The sequence below is a fragment of the Amblyraja radiata genome, chromosome 4 (genome assembly GCF_010909765.2).
Source record: "Amblyraja radiata isolate CabotCenter1 chromosome 4, sAmbRad1.1.pri, whole genome shotgun sequence".
In the NCBI taxonomy this organism is placed as follows: Eukaryota; Metazoa; Chordata; class Chondrichthyes; order Rajiformes; family Rajidae; genus Amblyraja; species Amblyraja radiata.
In genome coordinates this window covers 49,001,335-49,023,485 of record NC_045959.1, presented here as the reverse complement: position 1 = coordinate 49,023,485, position 22,151 = coordinate 49,001,335, and the positions used below count along the sequence as shown (strand labels likewise).

The following is a 22,151-nucleotide window of genomic DNA, read 5'->3' as shown; positions in this document are numbered from 1 at the left end:
GTGGCCGCCGGCCAACCCCCCCCCCCCCATCGCCGGCTGCAAGTCCAGGGCTGCCACCACTCAAGGCCTGCGCACCAGCTGCCGGTCAACGCGGCTGGACAGGCAGAGCCGAACTGGAGCCAGCGCTTCCCCCCCGCGCCGGCTGCAAGCCCAGGGTCACCTTGGACACCCCCGGACAGGTACGGGACACCTGGGAGGTGACGAGGACGGCCCAGCAGCAACTCAACAATGCCCGGTCATCCGGATCTGGGTCCGTGACCCCGACCCCAGACGAAACACAAGCCTACACACAACGCAGCACCACAGCTGCCGAGAATGACCTGGGCACGCACAGTCGGAATACCGAACTCGCTTATTGATGGGTCCGGATGGGGGTTAAAGGTAGACACAAAATGCTGGAGTAACTCAGCGGGATAGGCAGCATCTCTGGAGAGAAGGAATGGGTGCCGTTTCGGGTCAAGATCCTTCTTCAGACATGTCAGGGGAGTGGGCGGGACAGAGATGGGGGTTAAAGATGACGGGTTAACGAGAAGGGTGGGGAAAGGATGGAATTGGTCGGCAAAGACAGGTCAATGATGGATGAAGGCAGACAGGATGGAGAAAAAAGGGCAATTGAAGTCAGGAACTTGTATGGTGGCCTCAGGTCCCAGCGGATACTTTAAGATTATGCACTGAGATTGTCAGAGTTTGAAATCAAGGTGCTTTCGTTACTGTTAAATTAAACTGAAACATCTTTTGCTAGTTTCCAACAAATATCTTGGTTTCCAATGACTATAACCGCAGCACGCACACACAAAAAGATCAACAGTAGGGGGCGCCTCACATTGAAATGTATTATTTAACAGTTCTCTCCTTCGTTAGGTTGTGACATTTTAAGGCCATTTAGAATTTGAATGCAACTGGTTATCAAGAATACAGAAAATAAATTACTGTTAAATTACTAAATTGCGCCATCTAGCGCACCACGGAAATATTTTTTATGAAAACGAAATACTGTACTGGAAATAAAATGGAAAGATATTTAAAGAGTCTGTTTTGTCAACATTGCTGGTGTTGATAGCCTTTGAACAGCATGTGTCATTTTCTATGTGTCTATTCATCTTAAACGATATGCAGAGAAGTAATCTTCCATATGCAATTCAGCGCTCAATTCAGTGCTGGTATTCACTAATATATATTAATTCCACAAGTGTGATGGATTTTACGGTTTGACGTTCAGTAAACAAGCTGGTTCTTACTGTTGTCTGATTTAGAAATTGATTAAAGTAACAGGTTTGCGAGATCTGACATCACTAATGCCTTTAAAGCTTTGTGTTAGCTTGTTTCCATTTGCAGTATCCCAACTCAAGGGGCCGTATTTTGAAATGGAACAATTTTATTTGTTGCATTTTATCTCATGAATGTTTCTCAATTTTAGACATGCGTAAATGAAACACATTAGAATCGGAGGACTCCTATCCATCGTCCTCTCGCCAGTTCTTTGAAAGTGCTCTCACTCTCCACCTCGCGGTAATATTTCATCCTTCAGGCATAAACTCGCTGCAGAAATTATGTTTCCTCCTGCGCCCTTTAGAGCTTTTGCCAATTACGTTATTTTGTTTTGCAGCTGAACATAATTTGTTCTCATTTAAAACACGATTAAAACATGTTTGAAATGCAGTTTTGCAATTCAGCAAAAGTAGTTCATCTTAATCACATCGTGCGTTGTAAGCATATCCTCTCCTTCCACATTTCGGATTTTACTACCTATTAGTCCCTTCGGTAATATGAACCTCACTTAGGGAGAGGTGAAATGAAACCTCGAAGAGCCCTCTTTCCAAGTTAAGACATTTAAATATTCGCATAAAAATCCTGACAGCGTTTTCTAGTTAATGCGACTCGGGCCCTGAGCAGGTTTCATGGAAACACTCTGGATATCGTGTGTGATTGAGATGTCACGGTATTGTCAAAGTGATACTCGTGGGGCCGTGTCGCTCGCAACAGCGTCTAAGCCTGTTTAATGATGCTTTAAGATGCTTTCCACTTTCCTGATTCTATTTGGGGATGGAACCACTTGAATGGGCAAAGATAAGTCGTTCCCACAGTTTATCCCATTGGATTATAGCATTCAGTCAACACAGACCTCCTGCTCTCCTTGGCCTCTGCTGCCCTCCCTTCTCCACTGCCGCCTTGATTTATTAGAGTCGTCCAGCTGACGGGAAGCCAGCCCCCTCCCCCTCATTCAGCTGAAACTCGCCGAAATCCCAAGAAAACAATGCTCCCTTTCCCCTCGTGTTGACGGAATGATCCCTCTAACGTAAAGGAACAAGTGGCACATCCAGCACGTTAGATTAAATACAAACGCATCTCTGAAGTAAGATGACCGAGGAGGGAAAGTCGGAGAGCAAAGGAGAAATTAGCGGCAAAGATTTGGAAAAACAGCTTCGTCTTCGAGTCTGTGTCTTGACTGAAATCCTAAAGACTGAGAGAGATTACGTGGGGACTCTGGAGTTCCTCGTCTCCGTAAGTTTTTCTAACCTCTCTCCAACTGTTTCATTGTCCTATTTAAGTTACAGCTGCATTCGTGTAGGTTTTGTCAATTTAATCGGGAACCGAGAAAGCCCGGTGAACTTTCGCACTGAATGGCAGGATCTGAGAGAACACTGTTTGTTGAGGTGAAAGTATGACCGTTATAATCGCTTCTTTAATGGTTTAATATTTATTTGCTAAACATTTGATGATTAAATATTTTTCTCGTGCAGCATATAGGAGTAAAATGAAACTGAGCGAGAGCACCTTTTGATTATTGTTCATCCGCCCCCAACCCCATTAACTGTTTAGGTTATTGATTTAGGTTCAAGTTTCAGGAGGTTTCCCGAGTTTTAGTTATACCTGTAAACTTCACTCGCTGCTCAGTCAGACAATGGCTTGTATGTTTTGAGTGCCTATCGAATGGTCCGGGTACTTCTTGCTGCCATAGTTTACGCTCTCGAGGGATTCGACAATGTGCCGACATGATGCACAACTTTTCCCATGTGGCTAATTGTCCCTCCTGATCATCGTTTCAATTGAACGGAACAGTTCTACCAAAGATCGCTCCTCTATGATCTTTGGTTCTACTGTTCCACGTTATGGCGTGGACAACGCCGGCTCTAAAATAAACGCTCAGGTGGCTTCAGTGAAACAGCTACAGTCTCCACCACGATTTGTTTGTCGGGATTGTGCAGATGGTGGGAAACTTTGCAGAGAGGAACCCTGCGGGAAATGTTTGGAAAAGGCGATTTGGCTTTTCTGTGATTAGGGAGGAAATGACGCGAATCCCGGGTATTTGTAGTCTATTTATATACACTTTATTTCCTGATTTGCGAGCCCCCCCAAAGGACTCGGAGCGAGTCCAGACAATAGGCTGTAAACTGGTCGGTATCCTGACTGAAGGAAAAGCACAACATATAAACGATATTATGTTGGAAGCCTTTGTACGTTTCAGAGATACATTAAATTACTTCTTGTGACTGACAGTGCAGTGTAGAAAGACATATACTTTAGGAGTTTCAATAAGAACGTACAGCAACCGATTATCTGACCGTTCAGTAAATTGAAATATTAAACTTGACAATTCACAAATTTGTCATTCATACCTGCAAGTTGGTAGTGATTCTGCAAAGCGAGACTCTTCTAAGCCCGGCTGCAAATAAACCTAGCTGCAGATGAATTTTGATTCATTTCGAACCCAGGAATGGACTTGAATTAATGATGTTCCAAGCAGTTGATTTTGGTAAGCATAAGGTTTGGTTGATGGATGCCTCTAACAGTTTTATTCTTGTTTCTCAGTCTCATAATGGCTTCTTTGACTTTCATTGGCATAACTTTGGTCCTCATGTTGATAAACAGCAATAAACGTTTCCAAAGGTGATGGAAAGACTAGGTGCTGAGAGCTCCCTTGTGCTGCATTAAGGAGGCATTTAAACACACCTGAACAATTACTAACACCTGTGAAGCCATGTGTCCCAAACATTATGGTGCCCTGAAATGGGGGAAACTATGTGTAAACACTTCTGTAATTTCTACATGGTGAAACCAAAATGTATAAAAATACCCTTTAATAAAATCTGACAATGAGCACTTTAACCACATATATGTTTCTTTTCTATTAGAAATCTCAAATTGTGGAGTACAGAGGCAAATAAATAAATGATAAACATTATGGAGGGCACTATACATTCACTCACCAGAGGTGGCGATGAGGCGCATGGATTTGTGTCTCGCTTTCCGCAGAGCAGGGAGGAACCTATACAATCTCTGCTTCCCTACATTTGAGAACGTCTTTTTATTTGCCTATAATTAAAATCCAAATATGGTATGAAATAAAGGTTCCGTGGAATTTAAAGTAGACAATAAATTATGTGACAGAACTTGTTTTCACCCTAAACAATTTCTTCTTTGCCACTTCTCATTTCCTTCAAGTCACAGGTGTAACCAGGGTCACCTGCATGGGCTCCAATCATGTCTGTTTTTTTTGTGGAAGGAACTGCAGATGCTAGTTTACACCGAAGATAGACACAAAATGCTGGAGTAACTCGGCCGGACAGGCAGCATCTCTGGAGAGGAATGGGTGATGTTTCGGATTGAGGCCATTCTTCAGTGATATTCGGGGAGGAGAGAGAGAGATATATATGGAAGGGTAGGGTGCGAAAACTAGACTTCAAAGGGACAAAGTTCAAGGAAAATCAACAAAGTTCAAGAATAGATCATTGTCAGTCAGAAGAAAATGACAACAAAGCATACGAAGATAAAGTTTAATCAGGAGGACAGTCCAACTGGTCAGAAAATAAGGATGGGGGAGGGATGGTGAGAGAGGGAAACGCAAGTGTTACTTGAAGTTAGAGAAGTTAACATCTCATAATGCTGTGTTGAAAGCTGCCCAAGCGAAATTGGAGGTGGTGCTCCTCCAATCTGCGTTGGGCTTTCTGTCATGGGTCCCATACTGATCTTTCTGTCCTGGGCCTCCTCCACAGTTGGAGTACTCTGGCATCATTCCCCAACTATTTCTTCCTCGTGGACCATTGCATCAGGACTGCTCCCTGCACCCTGCAGAACTTGTTGACTGCATCAACTTTACTACAAATTCTACTCTGCCCTCAAATTCACTTGGACTATCTCTGGCACCTCTCTCCCCTTTCTTGACCTCTCTGTCTCCATCACAGGGAATGGACTATCTGCTAACATCTACTGCAAAACCCACTGACTCCCAGAATTCCATTGACTACATCTCTTCTCACCCTGCCTTTTTCAAGGACACTCAATTTTTCTGTATCCACCACAACTGCTCCCAAGATGAGGCTTTCTATTCTAGGACATCTGAGATATCCTCTTAACTTTCAATAAACATGGTCTCCCCCTGCTATTGTGGATGGAGCCCTCGCACATTTCTATTTTATGTGTCTCAAACCCGCAGGTAGAAAAATGGACAGCGTTCCTCTGGTCCTTACCTTTCATCCCACCAGCCTCTGCATTCAACACATTATTTTCGGACTTTTCCTCCATCTTCAATGTGAACCCACCACTAGTCAAATCTTCTGGTCCCCTCTGCTTTCTCTCTGCAATTCCATTTGTTTGCTCATCTATTTCCACCTGACCTGCCTCTCTCTAGGCACTGGCACTGGCACAGCAAGAGATGTAACATCTGTCCTTGCACTTCCTTTCTCGCTTCCATCAAGGGACTCAAGCAGCCCTTTGCATGCACCTCTTTCACCCTTGCCTGTTGCATTTGGCGCTCCCGACGTGGCTTCAATAAGACCAAGCAGACTATTTTGCTCTATCTGCCAAATCCTGCTGGTCCCGGTTGCTAACCATTTCAACTCTCCTTGCCATTCCCATACTAACCTTTCTGTCATTGGCCACCACCATTGCCAGAATGAGACCTTGCAAACTGGTGGAATTGCTTGGGTAGCCCACAAACCTATGGTGTAAACGTTGAATTCTCCAATTTTAAACAATAATCCCCCTCTCTTTTCCACCCTGGTTCTTCACTTGAACAAAGGCTACTGAAGAATGGTCCTGACCTGAAATGTCACCTGTTGATGTTCTCCAGAGATGCTGCCTGTCCCACTGAGTTACTCTAGCTTTTTGTGTCGAGCTTCGGTTTAAACCAGCATCTGTAGTTCGTTCCTATGCCACCATCTATAGTTCCTTGTGTCTACATTGGTCTTGACTGTTTGTGTGCAATGCCATCAAAGGGCATTGAGTGATACATTAAAAATGTTATGTCAGTGTTCACTTTCAGTTAAGCCTTACTATTGTTATATTTAGATTATACTATTGAGTCAGCACTTGATTGTGCATATAACCTTGTTTGCACGTAAACTTAGTACAGTATAAAGATGTGGCAACATGGGAAAGTAATGTCACATCAGTACAGGAGAGATTTTGTGAATGAAGGAAATAATTCCGAGGAACAAAGTCAGGTTACAGCAACCAGGTAGCTGCAGAACCAAGTTTAAATTTGGTTATGAGAAACGTATCTAAGATGTAATTGGTAATGGATTAGTTGAGCACTTGGACCAATGTGAATTGATCAGAGAGACAGCATGTACGTGACAAAAATAGACGATGCCTGGTTAATTGAGAGTTTAACTTTTGAGGAGGTCACTAACATAGTGGGTAGGAACATGATGGTTGGGAGACTCCAGAAGGCATTTGATAAGGCTTGATATAAACATTGGGCAAAAATGTTCACCTTGGTTCAACTTTCCTGCCAGTTTTTTCATAACTCCTGATTACCCTTTTGTCTAAAAGTATCCATCTCAGTCTTGAGTATATTCAATGAATTAGTTTCCACAGATCCCCTGTGTAGGAAATTTGAAGGATTTGTGACCCGATAAGAAAAATAAAATTCCTTTTGATTTCTTAAATAGCAAATCCTCTCCCCTACTCTATTCTGAAACTATGCCACAGAGTTGAACATCCTTTCAGTATTTATGCTTGCATCAATCTGTAGTGTGCATGGTTAAGCATATATGTTACCATGGCCCAGGATTTATTGACACGGGTTGATCATACGCTGAATAATCCAACCACATTTTTGTTTGGGAGTGGAAAGAACTAATAGAAATTGCATTAATTGCAATGTGTAAAAAGAGTTGAGATACTGTATTATAATTTTGTTGCATCTCATTGTGGTATATATCATGTCTTGATTGGTAAATATGTTTGTGACTTTATTTGAAGCAGAAATAATATGTGAATGCGTCATTGAGCATAATTCCGTCTGGTAACTACGCGCTTCATCCGAGCACATTATCGCATGCATCGTGCAAACCATCTTAAACTGTCATTTGGCAACCTGAATAGCTGCCTAGGTTGCCCGGCTGGCAACAGGGAAAAAAATTTAAGTGAGAGCCCTGCTATTATAGGGTCAGGTGCATCTCCTGCGGTTGCAGGGGAAAGTACCTGGGGAGGGGGCGGCTTCCAGCATACTTCTCTCCAGAGATGCTGCCTGTCCCGCTGAGTTAATCCAGCATTTTGTGTCCATCTTTGGTGTAACCCAACATCTGCAGTTCCTTCCTACACCTTAAACAAAGGTTCATCTGTTCTATCAGGTGGGCATAGAAGATTGCTTGGGATTATTATTGGGAAATAAATTGTGCCAGGTACATAGGTGAATATTACTTAAAGAGATTAGCTAATCATTATAATGTTACTAATGGTGGAATTTAGCAGCTGCATTTTCTACATTACATCAGTAACTCTATTTAAAAAAAAAAAAGAAAAGTGCATCAATGCCTGTGATGTACTTTGTGACTTCAGAAAAACAACTTAAATAAATGCAAATGTTTCACCAATATCTTGCCCTTTATAATTCTGATTTCCATGGTTTAATAAAACCACTGCCCTCTATTCCTACTTAACCTGAAGATCAGGCTTCATCCTGAATAGCTGTGCATTGCCAAGGGTAATCACATATTTATATGTTTTGAATAAACTGTTACAAGTAACTGTTTATAATGCACTAATAGTTGGAATTTAGATTCACATTCAGACTAATTTTTATCTATGTCTATGCAATATGTTTGGTATTTGCTCTATTGTTTATTTTCAGCTTAAATATTTAAAAATGAGATGTCTTTCCTAATGGTGTTTGCATATTTATGTAAACATCTGGCCACATCATGTTTCCTTTTTTCTGTTTTGGATGCACGACAAGCTTGTGAAACATCGTCTCTGTCCAGTTTACTCAAGTTTTCCATGACAAGTCAATTAATCTACAGGATTTTGAGCTCATTTATAGTTTTTTGTACCACAATCTGAACAAACAAATTGCATAACTTTATTACTTTAATTTTTTCAAAACTCTGTACTCCCTTTCTCATTTAAATTGCTTTTGAACATTTTATTTACACCGGTCTTCAAGAAGCAATTATCACCTATTGATAGCAGGGCTCGAAATTAACGGTTGCCCGGGTGCCATTGGCGACCTAAATTGCCGCCGGGCAACCTAAAAGCCCTGCCATTTTGCCTGGCTTGGCAAGCACCCGGGACACCTATCGTTTAATTCCGAGCGGGCCCCCTCTCTATCTTTCTCTCTCTCTGTAACTCTCCGTCTCTGCCCGCCATCCGTGTCCGGGCCGCTAGGTCTCTGCTCTCTGCTCTCCGCTCTCTGCTCTCCGCTCGCTCCTCATCCGCGGCACGGCCGGCTGCCTTACACTTTCGCACTGCGACGGCCTGCACATCCTCCCCCTGCACACAACCGTGGTCAGCACATCACCGGCCGTAGTTGTGCGGATGTGCAGCCCTGCACATGCGCACTGCCAAGGCAACTAGTCGGCATCGGGCACTTTCTCCCTATCTTTGCATTTTGGGAGATCTGGCCGCCATTGCTGTCCGGTCACCGCTGAAAACCAACGCAGAATCGCTCCCTGGAGCATGAGTAACTCCCTGGAGTAACTCTTGCTTCTTGGTTTCCTGGTCCTCCAAAAATATTCCAAATGGAATTTAAACTGTAATGGACCCATCACCACCAAACTCTGAAAAATAACAGCCTATTGCACTTTATCTGTTTATTTATTGGGTATATATATGGTATATAGACACACTGAACTTTTATCTCCTGTTCTGTATTATGTTTACATATTCTGTTGTGCTGCAGCAAGCAAGAATTTCATTGTCCTATCTGGGACACATAACAATAAAACTCTCTTGACTCTTGACTTGGACTTAAGCAAAAAAGGGTTCTTGGGGGTAAAAAGAGCTACCTTAAATTTGGTCTGGTTGGGTATCTATAGTAGGGTGAAGACTATTCCATGCTTTAATTGTGCGGGGGAACTCCATGGAACAGCCAGCATCTCTGGATAGAAGAAATTGGATGACGTTTCGGGTAGAGACCCTTCTTTAGATTTCCTCTGGTTTTAGTGTTTTTAGTTTAATTTAAAGATACAGCATGGATACAGGCCCTTCGGCCCACCGAGTCCACTCTGACCATTGATCACCCGCACAAACCTTCATCTGCTGTCACTCATGTCTACAATGCTTCATTTAAAGATCTTCTCATGGTAATGACAATGAAGAACTAACTGTTATTGGGGCAGATTGTACAGGTATTTCTGTGTAAGTACCAACAAGTATTAGATGTCCGAGTTTGTCGACATCAATATAGTCTTGGTGACAATTCCTCATCATTGACGCTGGAAATGTTCTAGAATCATATAATAGTGGCAACCCAGAAATATTCCATTTGGCCAATTATGTCTTTGCTTGCTTTCCACCAGAACAATTCTCAAATTCCATTCATCAACCTTTCCCCCCCCCCCCCCCCCCAAAATAGTTGCATACATTTCTCCAATGAACATTTATCTAATTTTCTCCTCAACGCCTCAATCGAACCTGCCCCCAGCACATTTGCAGGCTGTATGTTCCAAATTCTACACATATATAGGCAAGGCAAGGCAAGGCAAGGCAAGGCAAGGCAACTTTATTTACATAGCACATTTCATACACGATGCAGACTCAAAGTGTTTCACATAAAAACATGTCATACAATAAAATGAAATAATAAAATGAAATAAAATAGAACTAAAAGAAAAGAAAAGCAAAATTAAAAATGCATTATAAAATGTGCAAAAGTTAAAAGTGCAATGTAGTTAAGATTTAGCTGAATGCTAAAGTAAACATAAAAGTTTTCAGTCTTGTTTTAAAAGTGGTCAAAGTTGAGGCAAGTCTTAAATCTTCAGGAAGTTTATTCCAGCTATTTGTTGCATAATAACTAAATCCTGCTTTCCCATGTTTTGTATTTACTCTGGGAATCACTAGCAGATTGGTTTCAGAAGATCTTAGCGGTCTAGAAGGCTTATATAGTGGAAGCATGTCAGTGATATACTTTGGTCCTAAACCATGTAGTGATTTATAGGTGAGCAGCAGGATTTTAAAATCAATTCTCTGACATACAGGGAGCCAATGTAAGGATTTAAGAATTGGTGTAATGTGTTCAAATTTTTTGGTCTTTGTTAGAACTCTAGCAACAGCGTTCTGAACAAGCTGTAGCTGCCCGAGAGTTTTTTCCGGAAGACCTGCAAGGAGACCGTTACAATAATCTAGCCTGCTAGTAATAAAGGCATGTACAAGTTTTTCTAAGTCTTGAGCTGACATGAGTCCACTTAATCTTGCTACGTTTTTGAGGTGATAGTAGGCCGATTTTGTTACTGATTTGATGTGACTGTCGAAATTTAAATCTGAATCCATAATGACCCCAAGATTTCTGGCTTTGTTTGAAGTTTTCAGAGACAGAGAGTGTAGGTGTTGTGTTACTTTAAGCCTTTCTTTTTTAGCACCAAAAACAATTATCTCTGTTTTGTCCTTATTTAGTTGGAGAAAATTTTGGCACATCCAGTCTTTGTTAATGGAAGGACCGTTCAGAAATCTGATATTGGAGGGGAATAAACTGTTCCTGTGTTTGGTGATGCATGCTTTCAAGCTTCTGTACCTTCTGCCAGGCTGGAGCAGAGAGGAGGTGGAATGATCGGTGTATGACAAGTCTTTGATTATGTTGCCCACTTCTCCGAGGCACCGTGAAGAATAAAGGACTTTCTGCAATGCTACTATATCTTTTCTTGGGTGAGGAGCCGCAATCCTGTGCAGCCTCACCAACTTTGACAAACGTACCAATTTGTAACCTTTTTGCAATGTATACCATTTGTTCACCTATCTACTTGCAGCACCTGCCTACTGACATTTTGTGAGTTATCACAAGAACGCCAATTTTCAACCACTTTTTCCATTTAGATAATAACTTAATAACTTGCACTTTGAATCCTCTGACTCGTGTGCACAACCTCACACTTTTCCACATTAAACTCAACTTGAGCGTTTGTGTCCACTCACACAATCTACTTTTAACCCGTTGCAGAATGACAAAGTCCTCATCACAACTTGCTCTTCAAACAATTTTTGTGAGATTAACTAACTTGGATAGCTTGCATTCTGCTCTCATCTGAGGGTATTGATATAAATAGTTTCCTGGATACTCTACCGGTTATGTTCTTCCAAACTGCTGACATTCATTCCAACTCTCAGCATTCTCTAGGATAAACAATTTTCAATCCATGTTAACACACTTCCTCCAGTACACCAACCTTTTATGTGGCACCTTGGTGAATGCTTTTTGGAAATCCAAACACATCACCACTACATGTTCCCCTACATCTACTCGGCTTGTAACATTCTAAAAGAACTCAAGCAAGACATTGGTAGTGGCTGCACTTGGAGTATTGTTCAGTTTTGCTGCCAAAGGAAATAGGCTATTGAGCTTAAAGAGTGCAGAGACGATTGATGAAGATGTTATCAGGTCTTGAGGGCCTGAGGTTTTGAGGGAGATTGGGTAAGATAATACTTTATTCTTTGGAACTCCTTGGTACTTTACCAATTGGTACATGGTACCAATTCCCTGGTACTTTACTCTTGTGGAACTTGGAGTCAGTATTCTGCTCAGCAACTAGATTCTCGACTTCCGAACAAACAGACCACAATTGGTGAGGACAGTTGACAGATGATCCTCTACGATAATCCTCAACATTGGTGCTCCGCAGAGATGCATTCTCAACCCCCTTCTTTACTCTTTATACACTCATGATTGTGCAGTCAAATACCAATTCGACTGAATTTAAAAGTTTGCAGTCGATACCAGCATACTGGGCCAGATATTAAATAATGTGGAGGCGGAGTACAGGAAGGCGATTGAGAACCTCGTAACCTGGTGCCATGACAACAATCTCTCCCTCAATGTCAGCAGGACAAAGGCGATTATGATTGATTTGAGGAAGCAATACTGTGCACACTGCAAGGGCAGCATGGTGGAGCAGCTGTAGAGAATGCAGCACCGGAGACCCAGGTTCGATCCTGACTATGGGTGTTGTTTGTACATTCACCCTGCGTGGGTTTTCTCCAAGATCTTGTTTCCTCCCACACTCCAAAAACGTACAGGTATGTAGGTTAATTGGCTTGGTAAATGTAAAAAAATAATAGTTCCTAGTGGGTGTAGGATAGTGTTAATGTGCGAGGATCGCTGGTCAGAGCAGACCTGGTGGGCCGAAAGGGCCTGTTTCCGCGCTGTATCTCTAAACTAAATCTAAACTAAATACACATTCTGGTAACATTAATGGCGCCGTAGTTGAGGTAGTCAAAAATGTCAAAGTCTTGGGAATAAACATCACCAGCTGGACCCAGGGCCGGCCTTAGGGGGTGCGGAGCCCAATTGGGAACAATTTTGGTGAACTCCAGATTCCCAGCCAAGGTCTGTCAGCCCAGTTATTTAGTTTATATTATGAAATTGTACACTAGGTGCTATGGATTATACACTGTGTGAATATCTCCTGCTCCCTCCCGTTTGACTGACTGGCTTCCAACCTTTACCGTAGCAGCTAATTTCCATTAAACTGCAATTTGTGATTGAACCCAATGCCCTTGGAGACAGCGGCTGATTGGACGGGAGGAGACCTATTTGTTGAATGGACGGGAATTTTAAGGCAAGCTGGTTGGTGATTGGATGCAACCCCCATAGAGACATCGTTTGATTGGCCGCCAAATAAAATGATCAAATAGGAAAACAAAAATCGCTGGTCGGTGCGAACTCAGTGGACTATCTGGTTGTATCTCCGAACTAAACAGTATAACATGCAGGTACATTCATTTAAAATTAAATTCAGTGATAATTTCACATGATTTCTCACTGTGTAAAGCTCAATATCTGACCAATTTCTGTTTAACACGTTTGGTCTGCCGTGAGCATTTTTCTCTCCCAAAACAGTTCATATCTAGCAAACTATAAGATCCCCCCTCAATCTTCTAAATTCTAGCGAGTACAAGCCGAGTCTATCCAGGTTTTCTTCATATGAAAGTCCTGACATCCCAGAAATCAGTCTGGTGAACCTTCTCTGTATTCCCTCTATGGCAAGAATGTCCTTCCTCAGATTAAGAGCCTAAAACTGTACGCAATACTCCAGGTGTGGTCTCACCAAGACCCTGTACAACTGCAGTAGAACCATATAACCATATAACCATATAACAATTACAGCACGGAAACAGGCCATCTCGACCCTTCTAGTCCGTGCCGAACACGTATTCTCCCCTAGTCCCATATACCTGCGCTCAGACCATAACCCTCCATTCCTTTCCCGTCCATATAACTATCCAATTTATTTTTAAATGATAAAAACGAACCTGCCTCCACCACCTTCACTGGAAGCTCAGTGAAATCTAGAGCTAGAGTGAAATCCTGACCTCCCATCTACCTCATTGGAAACCTTTGAATTATCTTTAATCGGACTTTATCAGACTTTATCTTGCACAGAAGATTGTACCCTTTATCCTTGTTTACTGTGTGGATGGCTTGATTGTAATCATGGAGTCTTCTTTGACTGGATAGCACGCGATAAAAAGCTTTTTACCGTGACGATAGTAAACTAATAATAAATTAACCTAAACACTGCCATCAATTTTCACGTCATATGCATAAGTGTATTCTGCTCTAAGTACACGTTCCAAATTATAAGGGAACCAGAAATGATGTTAAATTACAACTCGAGTTAACACACACGAGCAGGAGTCTTTATCCCTAACTATTTCTTTAAGATATCTTATTGTTGATTGTTAATGACCTGTTTGTTGAAATGCTATTGCTGGAACTAATTAAAATTAGAAAACTCACTGCACCACCATAGTAGGGTAGACAAAAAATGCTGGAGAAACTCAGCGGGTGAGGCAGCATCCATGGAGAGAAGGAATAGGCGACGTTTCAGGTCGAGACCCTTCTTCAGACTGATGTCGGGGGGAGGGGCGGGAAAAAGAAGGCTTGTGGGAGAGCTGGGCTGGGGAAGGTGGGAGAAAGGAAGGACTATCTGAAATTAGAAAAGTTAACGTTCATACCTCTGGGGTGTAAACTACCTAAGCGAAATATGAGGTGCTGCTCCTCCAATTTGCGCTGGGCCTCACTCTAACAAAGGTCAGATTTGGAATGGGAGGGGGAGTAGAAGTGCTGAGCCACGGGGAGATCAGGTTGGTTAATGCAAACTGTGCGGAGATGTTGAGCGAAGTGATCGCCGAGCCTGCGCTTGGTCTTGCCGATGTAGAGAAGTTGGCACCTAGAACAGCAGTAGATGAGGTTGGAGGAGGTGCAGGTGAATAGTTGTTATTTTCCACCAACACTTCGAGGTCTCCTGTATTTCTGGTTTATCTTTCTTGTTAGAATTTGATATCAATAGACTGAAATAAAAATGGCAAAATATTTTCCCTCACATTAATCACACTCTCATGGTAATTATTCAATGTTATTATTTTGTCGAGGAACCTTTTTCATTTATTAAATTCAAACAAGAATAAAATGAAATCTGACATTTTTGAAATGTTATGAAGTCTGCTGGAGAATAGCGGGACTGCCATTTGTGGGCTGTTTTGCTTAATGTAGGATCATGGTACTCGTGAGAACAACCTTAAATTTTGAAGCAAAGAAGTGAAGAACTGGGAAATGTAGGTTGCACAACATGTGTATATTTAAGGTATCCAATGAAATTCTGCACACTGCAATGTACATCATGATGGTTCAGGGATTAAAGTGAGAACAAATGTTGAAACTGTGTATCAAGTCTGAATGTTATTATATGATAATATATGATAGGTCTGACAGCAAGTGCTTGATTTGTGCTACTACCAAGTATATTACTTCCTGCAAAAAGGATATAACATCATTACAGTTATGCAAAAGGCATGGTGATACAAAATCATTTTTTTCACCTTAATAGTTTCCCCGAGGAACTGGATGGAGTATGATTTGTTTGAGAGCAGTGGATCAGGGCAGAATAGATACTGAATTTGAGTTAAAATAATAGGTTCATAGATCGATTACGTCAATATTTAAAATATAAATGATCTTAGTCTTCACTACATTATTGTGCTTTATGATTCTTTGTTGGTGTCCAACTTCTGACTAGGTAATTGGTGTCTGAAAGTCAGACCGTTTAATATGACGGGGAACTAACCGGGTCTGGCTCAAATTGAACTTTAATAATGTGGACGGTGAGAGCTGCACTTGCATATAAATATTTAAGAATTTCCATGGCAATGAAAAGGATAAGCAGGCAGAGAAACCCAGACTTGTCTCATAAGCAATGCAAATTATTGGCATGTGATATAATGCTCAAGGTCATTTTTGTAACTTTCTTTTTCCAGACTTTTTTAATATGACGTATTGGGAATCTAGCTTCAAGGGTTGGTCACTGAACAGGGATGAATTGCGTTGCTGAGTATGATTTGAGCATTAGTGTTTGCAAGTTATTGGAGCTTAGAAGGTAGAATGCTTTGTGCTGCTCATGGTATTAGTTGGACAGGGACTGAGGCGTAGCCAGAGTCTAAAAATGAAACTAGTTCAGTTAATATTAAAATCCTGCTTTCAGAACTGGCGTAAAATTGCATTTCTGTCAGTGAATACTAAAATTACCAACAGGTATGTAATAAATTGAGTCTGAGTCTTTCCCCCAGAGTAAGGGAATCGATAACCAGATGACTTGGGTTTAAGGTGAGAGGAGAAAGATTTAATAGGAACCTGAGGGGAAACGTTTCATAAGGAGGGCACTGGGTATATGGAGCGAGCTACCAGAGGAGGTAGTTGCACACAGTACTCTGTAGGAGTTGAAATATTTTCATAACATAGACTTGGAAATGATATATGTGGTTAATAGAATAGCTCACCAATTGGCTCCACATTGACATGGAGCTTGTGGAGGTAAGGCCCCAGTTGATGGTACCAGTGATTGCACTGACGTTTTGCAGTACTGTTGCTGATTTTTCTCTCATGCCTCCTTTCATTTTGCTTGAGCTCAGCGGTTAAATACAGTAATTGAAGCAATTTACAAGCAAACTCCATCACTAATTTTAAATTGACTTGCCAGGAATGCTTCAGAGCCGCTTAAGAGTTCTCTTCTACATAAAGCTGAATGTGAATGGAATGAATTAACAATGGGCTAGAATTTCAGCTGAAGATTGAGAATCCTTACTATTATAAAAAGGGCCTTATTTGCATGCTGAGTACATCTTTTATGAAACCCCTGAGTATTCTGTGTGACAGCAGTGTGAAAGTTTAGCTGGAAATTTGTGTGGGAGAGAGTTTTAAGTGGAGACCGAGTGTGATTGTGGAATGTGACATTTCCTGGTCTCTGCACACCCGATTCTTGATCCATTTGGAAATTTTAACTCATTATGATAATATTTGCAGCAGACTTGATCTATTTCTCACTTTAATTACATTTTCTTAAAAGGTCTTGACTTTTATGTTGCACACTTTAATTACTTGCTAAGTTTCTTTTATGTTTCTTTAAATTGTGATTTATAAAATGGTTCCCACCAGGTACCACCTTGTCCCCTTCATTTGCCACTGAATCAAGCTAAACATGATAACCTGCAGTTCAACCTTGACCTGCGTTTTGATCTCCACATTCTAATCATTGACAAAGTCTGCATGTTCACCTACACAGCATTGTTTGCCTCCCCTTCTATCTCAGCCTTTCACCATTTAATCCACTTTGTCAACACAGTTGGGATTATACCCTTTGTTCCACCTTTGTAAACCCAAGTGTGTCCATGTATGTACTTACTTAATATATTCCATTGTTTCTCAAGGTTGCTGATCCACATGGGCTTGTTTTGCTCAATGCAAATTCAAAATCTTTGTCGTTATGTGGAGTGTCTTTTTTGGTTTTGCCACAAGAGATCCATATTTCCTTAATCTCTATATCCTCTTATAGCCACATAACATGGAAATAAACAGGCCCTTTGGGCCAATTTATCCATTACAACCAAGAAGGTCCATTTAAACCAATCCCCTTTACCTGCATTTGGCCTTTATTCCTCTAAACCTTGCCTATCTGTTTACCTGTCCAAGTGTCTTTTAGATGCTGCCTCACCTTCCCCCTCTGGAAGCTCATCCCATATACACAATATACTCCTGAATGATCAATTCTTAACCTCTGGCCTTTGATGTGATGTTCTTTCCTAACATATTCTAGTTTAGTTAAGTTTATTATTGTCACGTGTACTGTACTAATGAAAAGCTTTATATTGCTTGATATCCAAAGAAAAGACTATACATGATTATAATCAAGCCGTCTACATTGCATAGATAAAGTATAAAGTGTATCATTGATGGTCGAATTCTTATTCATCTTAATCCAATTCCATGGTGATGGTGCAGTGGTGAGGTTACCAAACTAATTATTCTGAAAGCTTGAGTGACAATTAAGACTCTCGTTCAAATCGCACTGCTGCAACTCTGGTGTTTATATTTAATTATCTGCAATTTCAGGTGAAAGAAATGCCAACTATTCTTGGTAATGAGAACTATTGATTGTCGTAAAAATTCTTTTGGTTTACCCTTGTCCTTCAGGGATGGGATTTTGCCATTCTTACCCAGTCTAGTGTACATGTGACTCCAGACCTTTTCCAAATGATTGACTCTAAAAAACCCTCTGCATGGCCCAGTAAGCCACTCAGTCATACCAATATTGATACTTTTAAGTAAAGAAGGGAATAAAACTGGGCGGACCATTCAACGTCAACCAAAGCACTGAATCTGGACCAGGCACTGCCATCAGGGTAGGCAAGGTAGGCACTGCCTACCCTGATTAAAATTATAAAATGGTAATTATTAAATATAAATAGTAAAGGCATGGGAGAATTATGCCTACCTAAGAGATTGATCTTGGCTAACAACCTATCCTTCGGCTTCCAAGATGCAGGTAAATTGTTTTACCTGCATCTTGGTATAGATCTCTTAGGTAGGCATAACTCTCCGTGCCTTTTATCCGCAGTAAATGTAATATGCGAAAGTATGTGCAGCCCACGTGCCGTCGACGCTGCTTCAAACCTTCAATGACAGGGGGAGCTGAAGGCAGCCGAAATTCTGCCTTTGCACCGTGGACTGCATACTGCGCATGCGCAGCAGCCTACTGCGCATGAGCAGCGCATGTTTCTTGGCGGGTTTTTCAAACATGGATTGCCATTATCTTAACAGTATCTTAAGAAACAAAGAGAGAAGAATGGAGTTTGTGTACAAATAATGTGGTAAGTAAATTTCTTTGAGCTATATGTTTTTAAATACCGTATTTCTCGGCAATGAAGACGCTATTTTTTACCTGAAAATAATGCGCAAAAATTTACCTGCATCTTGGAAGCCGAAGGATAGGTTGTTAGCCAAGAAAGATAGACTTAGCTATCCCCCAGTACAATAACATTAAGAATGATGTTGTTGTACTGAGGGATAGCCAAGGCTATCACTCATTGCTGGCAGCTGATGGGAAGCGGCTGTAAAAGGACAGCGCCGCTGGGGGGGGGGGGGGGGGGGGGGGGGGGGGGGGGGGGGGGGGGGGGGCGGCGGGGACAGTTCCTTTCACAGCGTGTAGGGAGTCTGGCCTGGGGTATAGTTCCGGGGAGGGCAGGAGTGTTGAGAAGGAGGGGTCAGGGATCATACCAGAAACTCACTCGCGCACCCGTGCCGCAACACTCCGGTCCCCAACATTGAAAGACACGGACCGGGCCGTGAACGCCATGCAGTGTCACCCAGCGCAGCAAGTGAGGCCATGTCCTGGTCCCGGCGGCAGTTGAAATTTAAGGATTTGTGGGAAGCGGCTGACATGAGCGAGGCCGGCCAGCGGCAGGTGAGAGATGTTCAGATGGAGAGCACTGCCAGAGGTGAGCGGGCCGGCAGAAGGCGCTGAGGTCCCGGTGGCTGCTCGGAGTCACCCGAGCTACTTCCCTCCCCAGCCATAATTCGGTTGCTCTGCGCCCGGAGTGCCTTGGCAGAGGTGAGTGGTGAACTACTGGATTGATCCCCGACCCCCTCCTTCTCGACGCTCCTGCCCTCCCCGCAACTTTACCCCAAGCCAGACTCCCCACGCGCTGTGAAAGGAACTCTCGCCCCAATTGGTCCCTTGAACTAGTATTGTCATTCAATAAGATCACAACTGATTCAACTTGTCCTGGTGTGCTCCCGTTTTTCCCACCATCTCTCCACCTGCCATCACCCTCCACCCCCAATCCATTCAGTAATTCAGAATGAAGGAGATTTGGAAATCTTGGGCAAATTGAATTTTCACTTTCTTTCTTTTTATTTTTTTGAGCGTGAGAAATTCTATGTCCCGCCAGCCTTCTTTCAAAATTTAGCAACTCAAGATGGGGGTGCATCTTTGACACAGGTGCGTCTTCATTGCCGGGAATACGGTACTTTTTTAAGAGATATGGCTTTTGAAGGCTTTATAAAAGTTGACTGACAGCTTACGGAGAACAATCTGCGCATGCGTGGTTTAAGATTTTTTAAAAGCCGACTGACTGCCTACCCTGAGTAATTACTCACAGCACATGCTTGATCTGGACAGGCTCGGCCAAGTCGACCTTGCAAAGTGTTTCTCACGGACGTCCGGGAACTGGTGTCTAAAAAGGTAGACCAGTATACAGACTAGTTCAAGCAGTACTCTGACATAGCTGTTCCCACAGAATCGAGCCTTACCTTTGTTTATTTAGTTCAGTAATAATCTAGTTTGCTTCCTCACTATTTCTTTGAAACAATAAATGGAATAAGCTGCTTCTTGGCATTATACCAAACTTGAAGATGTCACCGATTTTTTTTTAAAGCCATTTTTCACATTGTTCTCACTTACACATGGTTTATTTCTTCCTTCTTTTCCTCTTTTTGGATGTCTTCATCTCTGTATCAAGTGATGGGTTAGACAGAAACATTCATGCTTCCAGAGATACTCTGAAAACATTTCCTACCACACGACCTCCTGAAAGGTTTCAATTCTCCCAATTCTTCTATCTCCATTGCATTTACTCTGATGATAACATATTCCAGATAAATACCTTGATGTCTTCCTTCTTCCTCACCCGTGGCTTCTCTTCTAAAAGGATCAGTGTTAGTGTGCCTGTCAAACGTAATGTGAAAGAGACTGTATGGTTGTAACATTTTTACCATCAGAGTCTAAGCTCCATCCTAAGACTTCAGCACTTAATCTAAATTGACAGCTTGGTTGAGTTCTGATTAAAGATTGTATCGTCAAATGTGTTACTTTGTAAATTAGATTTTGATCGAAGATTCTATCTGCTTGTTCAGATGAACAACCCCACGGCACTTCTATAATATGGTGTTTATTAGATATTATTTTCCATGAGCTTGATTCTGATAATGCTATTATTTTACATGGAATAGAGTTGAGGTTAATAGGCCTTTTGTTGCCTTTGGCTGTATTATCCTCCTCTACGAATATCGTGCTTAATCTACTTGAATTTCCCCAAGGTCCATTCACCTCTAATAATGGTTGTCAACTGCAATGGATATCATCCAGCCATGGCGATATGTTTCCTATAAACCTTGTTAGTCTGTCTAGGATTTCCATTTCATTTATATTAAAAGCATTATTTTTATTTAGACAGCCTCTGTTTGGTTGTTTGGAGCCAACATGTTACCTGTGACTTTCTCGTGAAAACTGGATACTTCATTTCAAAATTGTGCTTGTGTTCATTTTGATCTAACAGTCCGACCTCGGTTTACAAAAGGTAAAAGGTTCCTGGCAAATGAGTAATTCCGTGAAGTTTTGTAATTTTAAAATGCAGAGTGAAATGCATTATAAGTATTTCATTAAAGTTCATACTAGTGGGTGGAGTCTTGCACACTATTTATTATAACTGAAATAGATTTGTAAATTCAAGATCCCCATCCCAAAAAATCAATAAACCGAATATGTGTAAAATGAGGTATGCATGTATTTAATTATTTATATAGTTTAGATCTCTATCTGTCCCCTAGCAGTGGTTCAAATGAATCATAGCTGGTGCCCAAAGAGGACATGGAGTGAATATTCCCCAAGAACCTCTAGTTGATATTACAAATTCACATGTGGAGTGATACGCTCGCACTAACTCATCATCTGTTTCTCTGTAGGGTTTGAATTAAAAGTGGTTGAACTAAGTGCTTGTTAAAAAACTGTTTCTGTTCGAGGGACAGATGTTGAGCTTGTTACACAAAGGTGCAAGTTGGAGGGCAATATTCTGAGACGTTGCAATTCACATGCTCACCAGAGGTCTGTGATCTAATTTCAGGTATGTGTAAATCATTCACAGGTTAAAAATGCACCAATATTATGTGGGTTTGTTGGCCATAACTCCTTTTCCCTAAGAAACCAATCTTACACACGTGTAAGTTCATTACCCTCTGAAAACCATTGAAACAATTATACACTTTTGAAAATTAATTTTCAAAAAATTGATAACATTTCACTGTAAAGTAGATGTGATCTATATGCTCGTCTTGGAGAGTATTTGCTCCATGTTGGGTCATTTCACTATTTACTGTTTAGGCCTACCATTTAAAATAAGGCTCAAAGTTTTGATTAGTTAAATCAATCCTTATTACACTAGTCTTGCTATTCATATTAAACCTGTTTTTTTTCCCCTTATAATTTAAACTTTTTATTTTTATTTTTTTTATTTTTTTTAACATATTTTGATTAGAAGTAGACATATTATAAAGTATAGTTACATATTATAGTAAAAAGACTTTTCATATACATCAGTCATACATTATTAAAATTTTCAATTATCAATTACTTCTGCTTCTAGTGTTTTTATGTTTATAGAAAGAGAGA

At 41.3% G+C, this 22,151-nt stretch overlaps 1 protein-coding gene across 2 annotated transcripts in view; it reads left to right on the top strand.

Moving 5' to 3' along the window:
* The first annotated feature begins 1,958 nt into the window (after positions 1-1,958).
* prex2 (phosphatidylinositol-3,4,5-trisphosphate dependent Rac exchange factor 2) overlaps positions 1,959-22,151 on the top strand; it is a 352,555-nt gene continuing 332,362 nt past the window's right edge. For both annotated transcript variants that reach the window (XM_033019360.1, XM_033019359.1), the window contains exon 1: positions 1,959-2,502. In XM_033019360.1, coding sequence (XP_032875251.1) covers positions 2,359-2,502 — 144 coding nt within the window. In that variant the 5' untranslated portion in view covers positions 1,959-2,358. The remainder of the gene's footprint in view (positions 2,503-22,151) is intronic.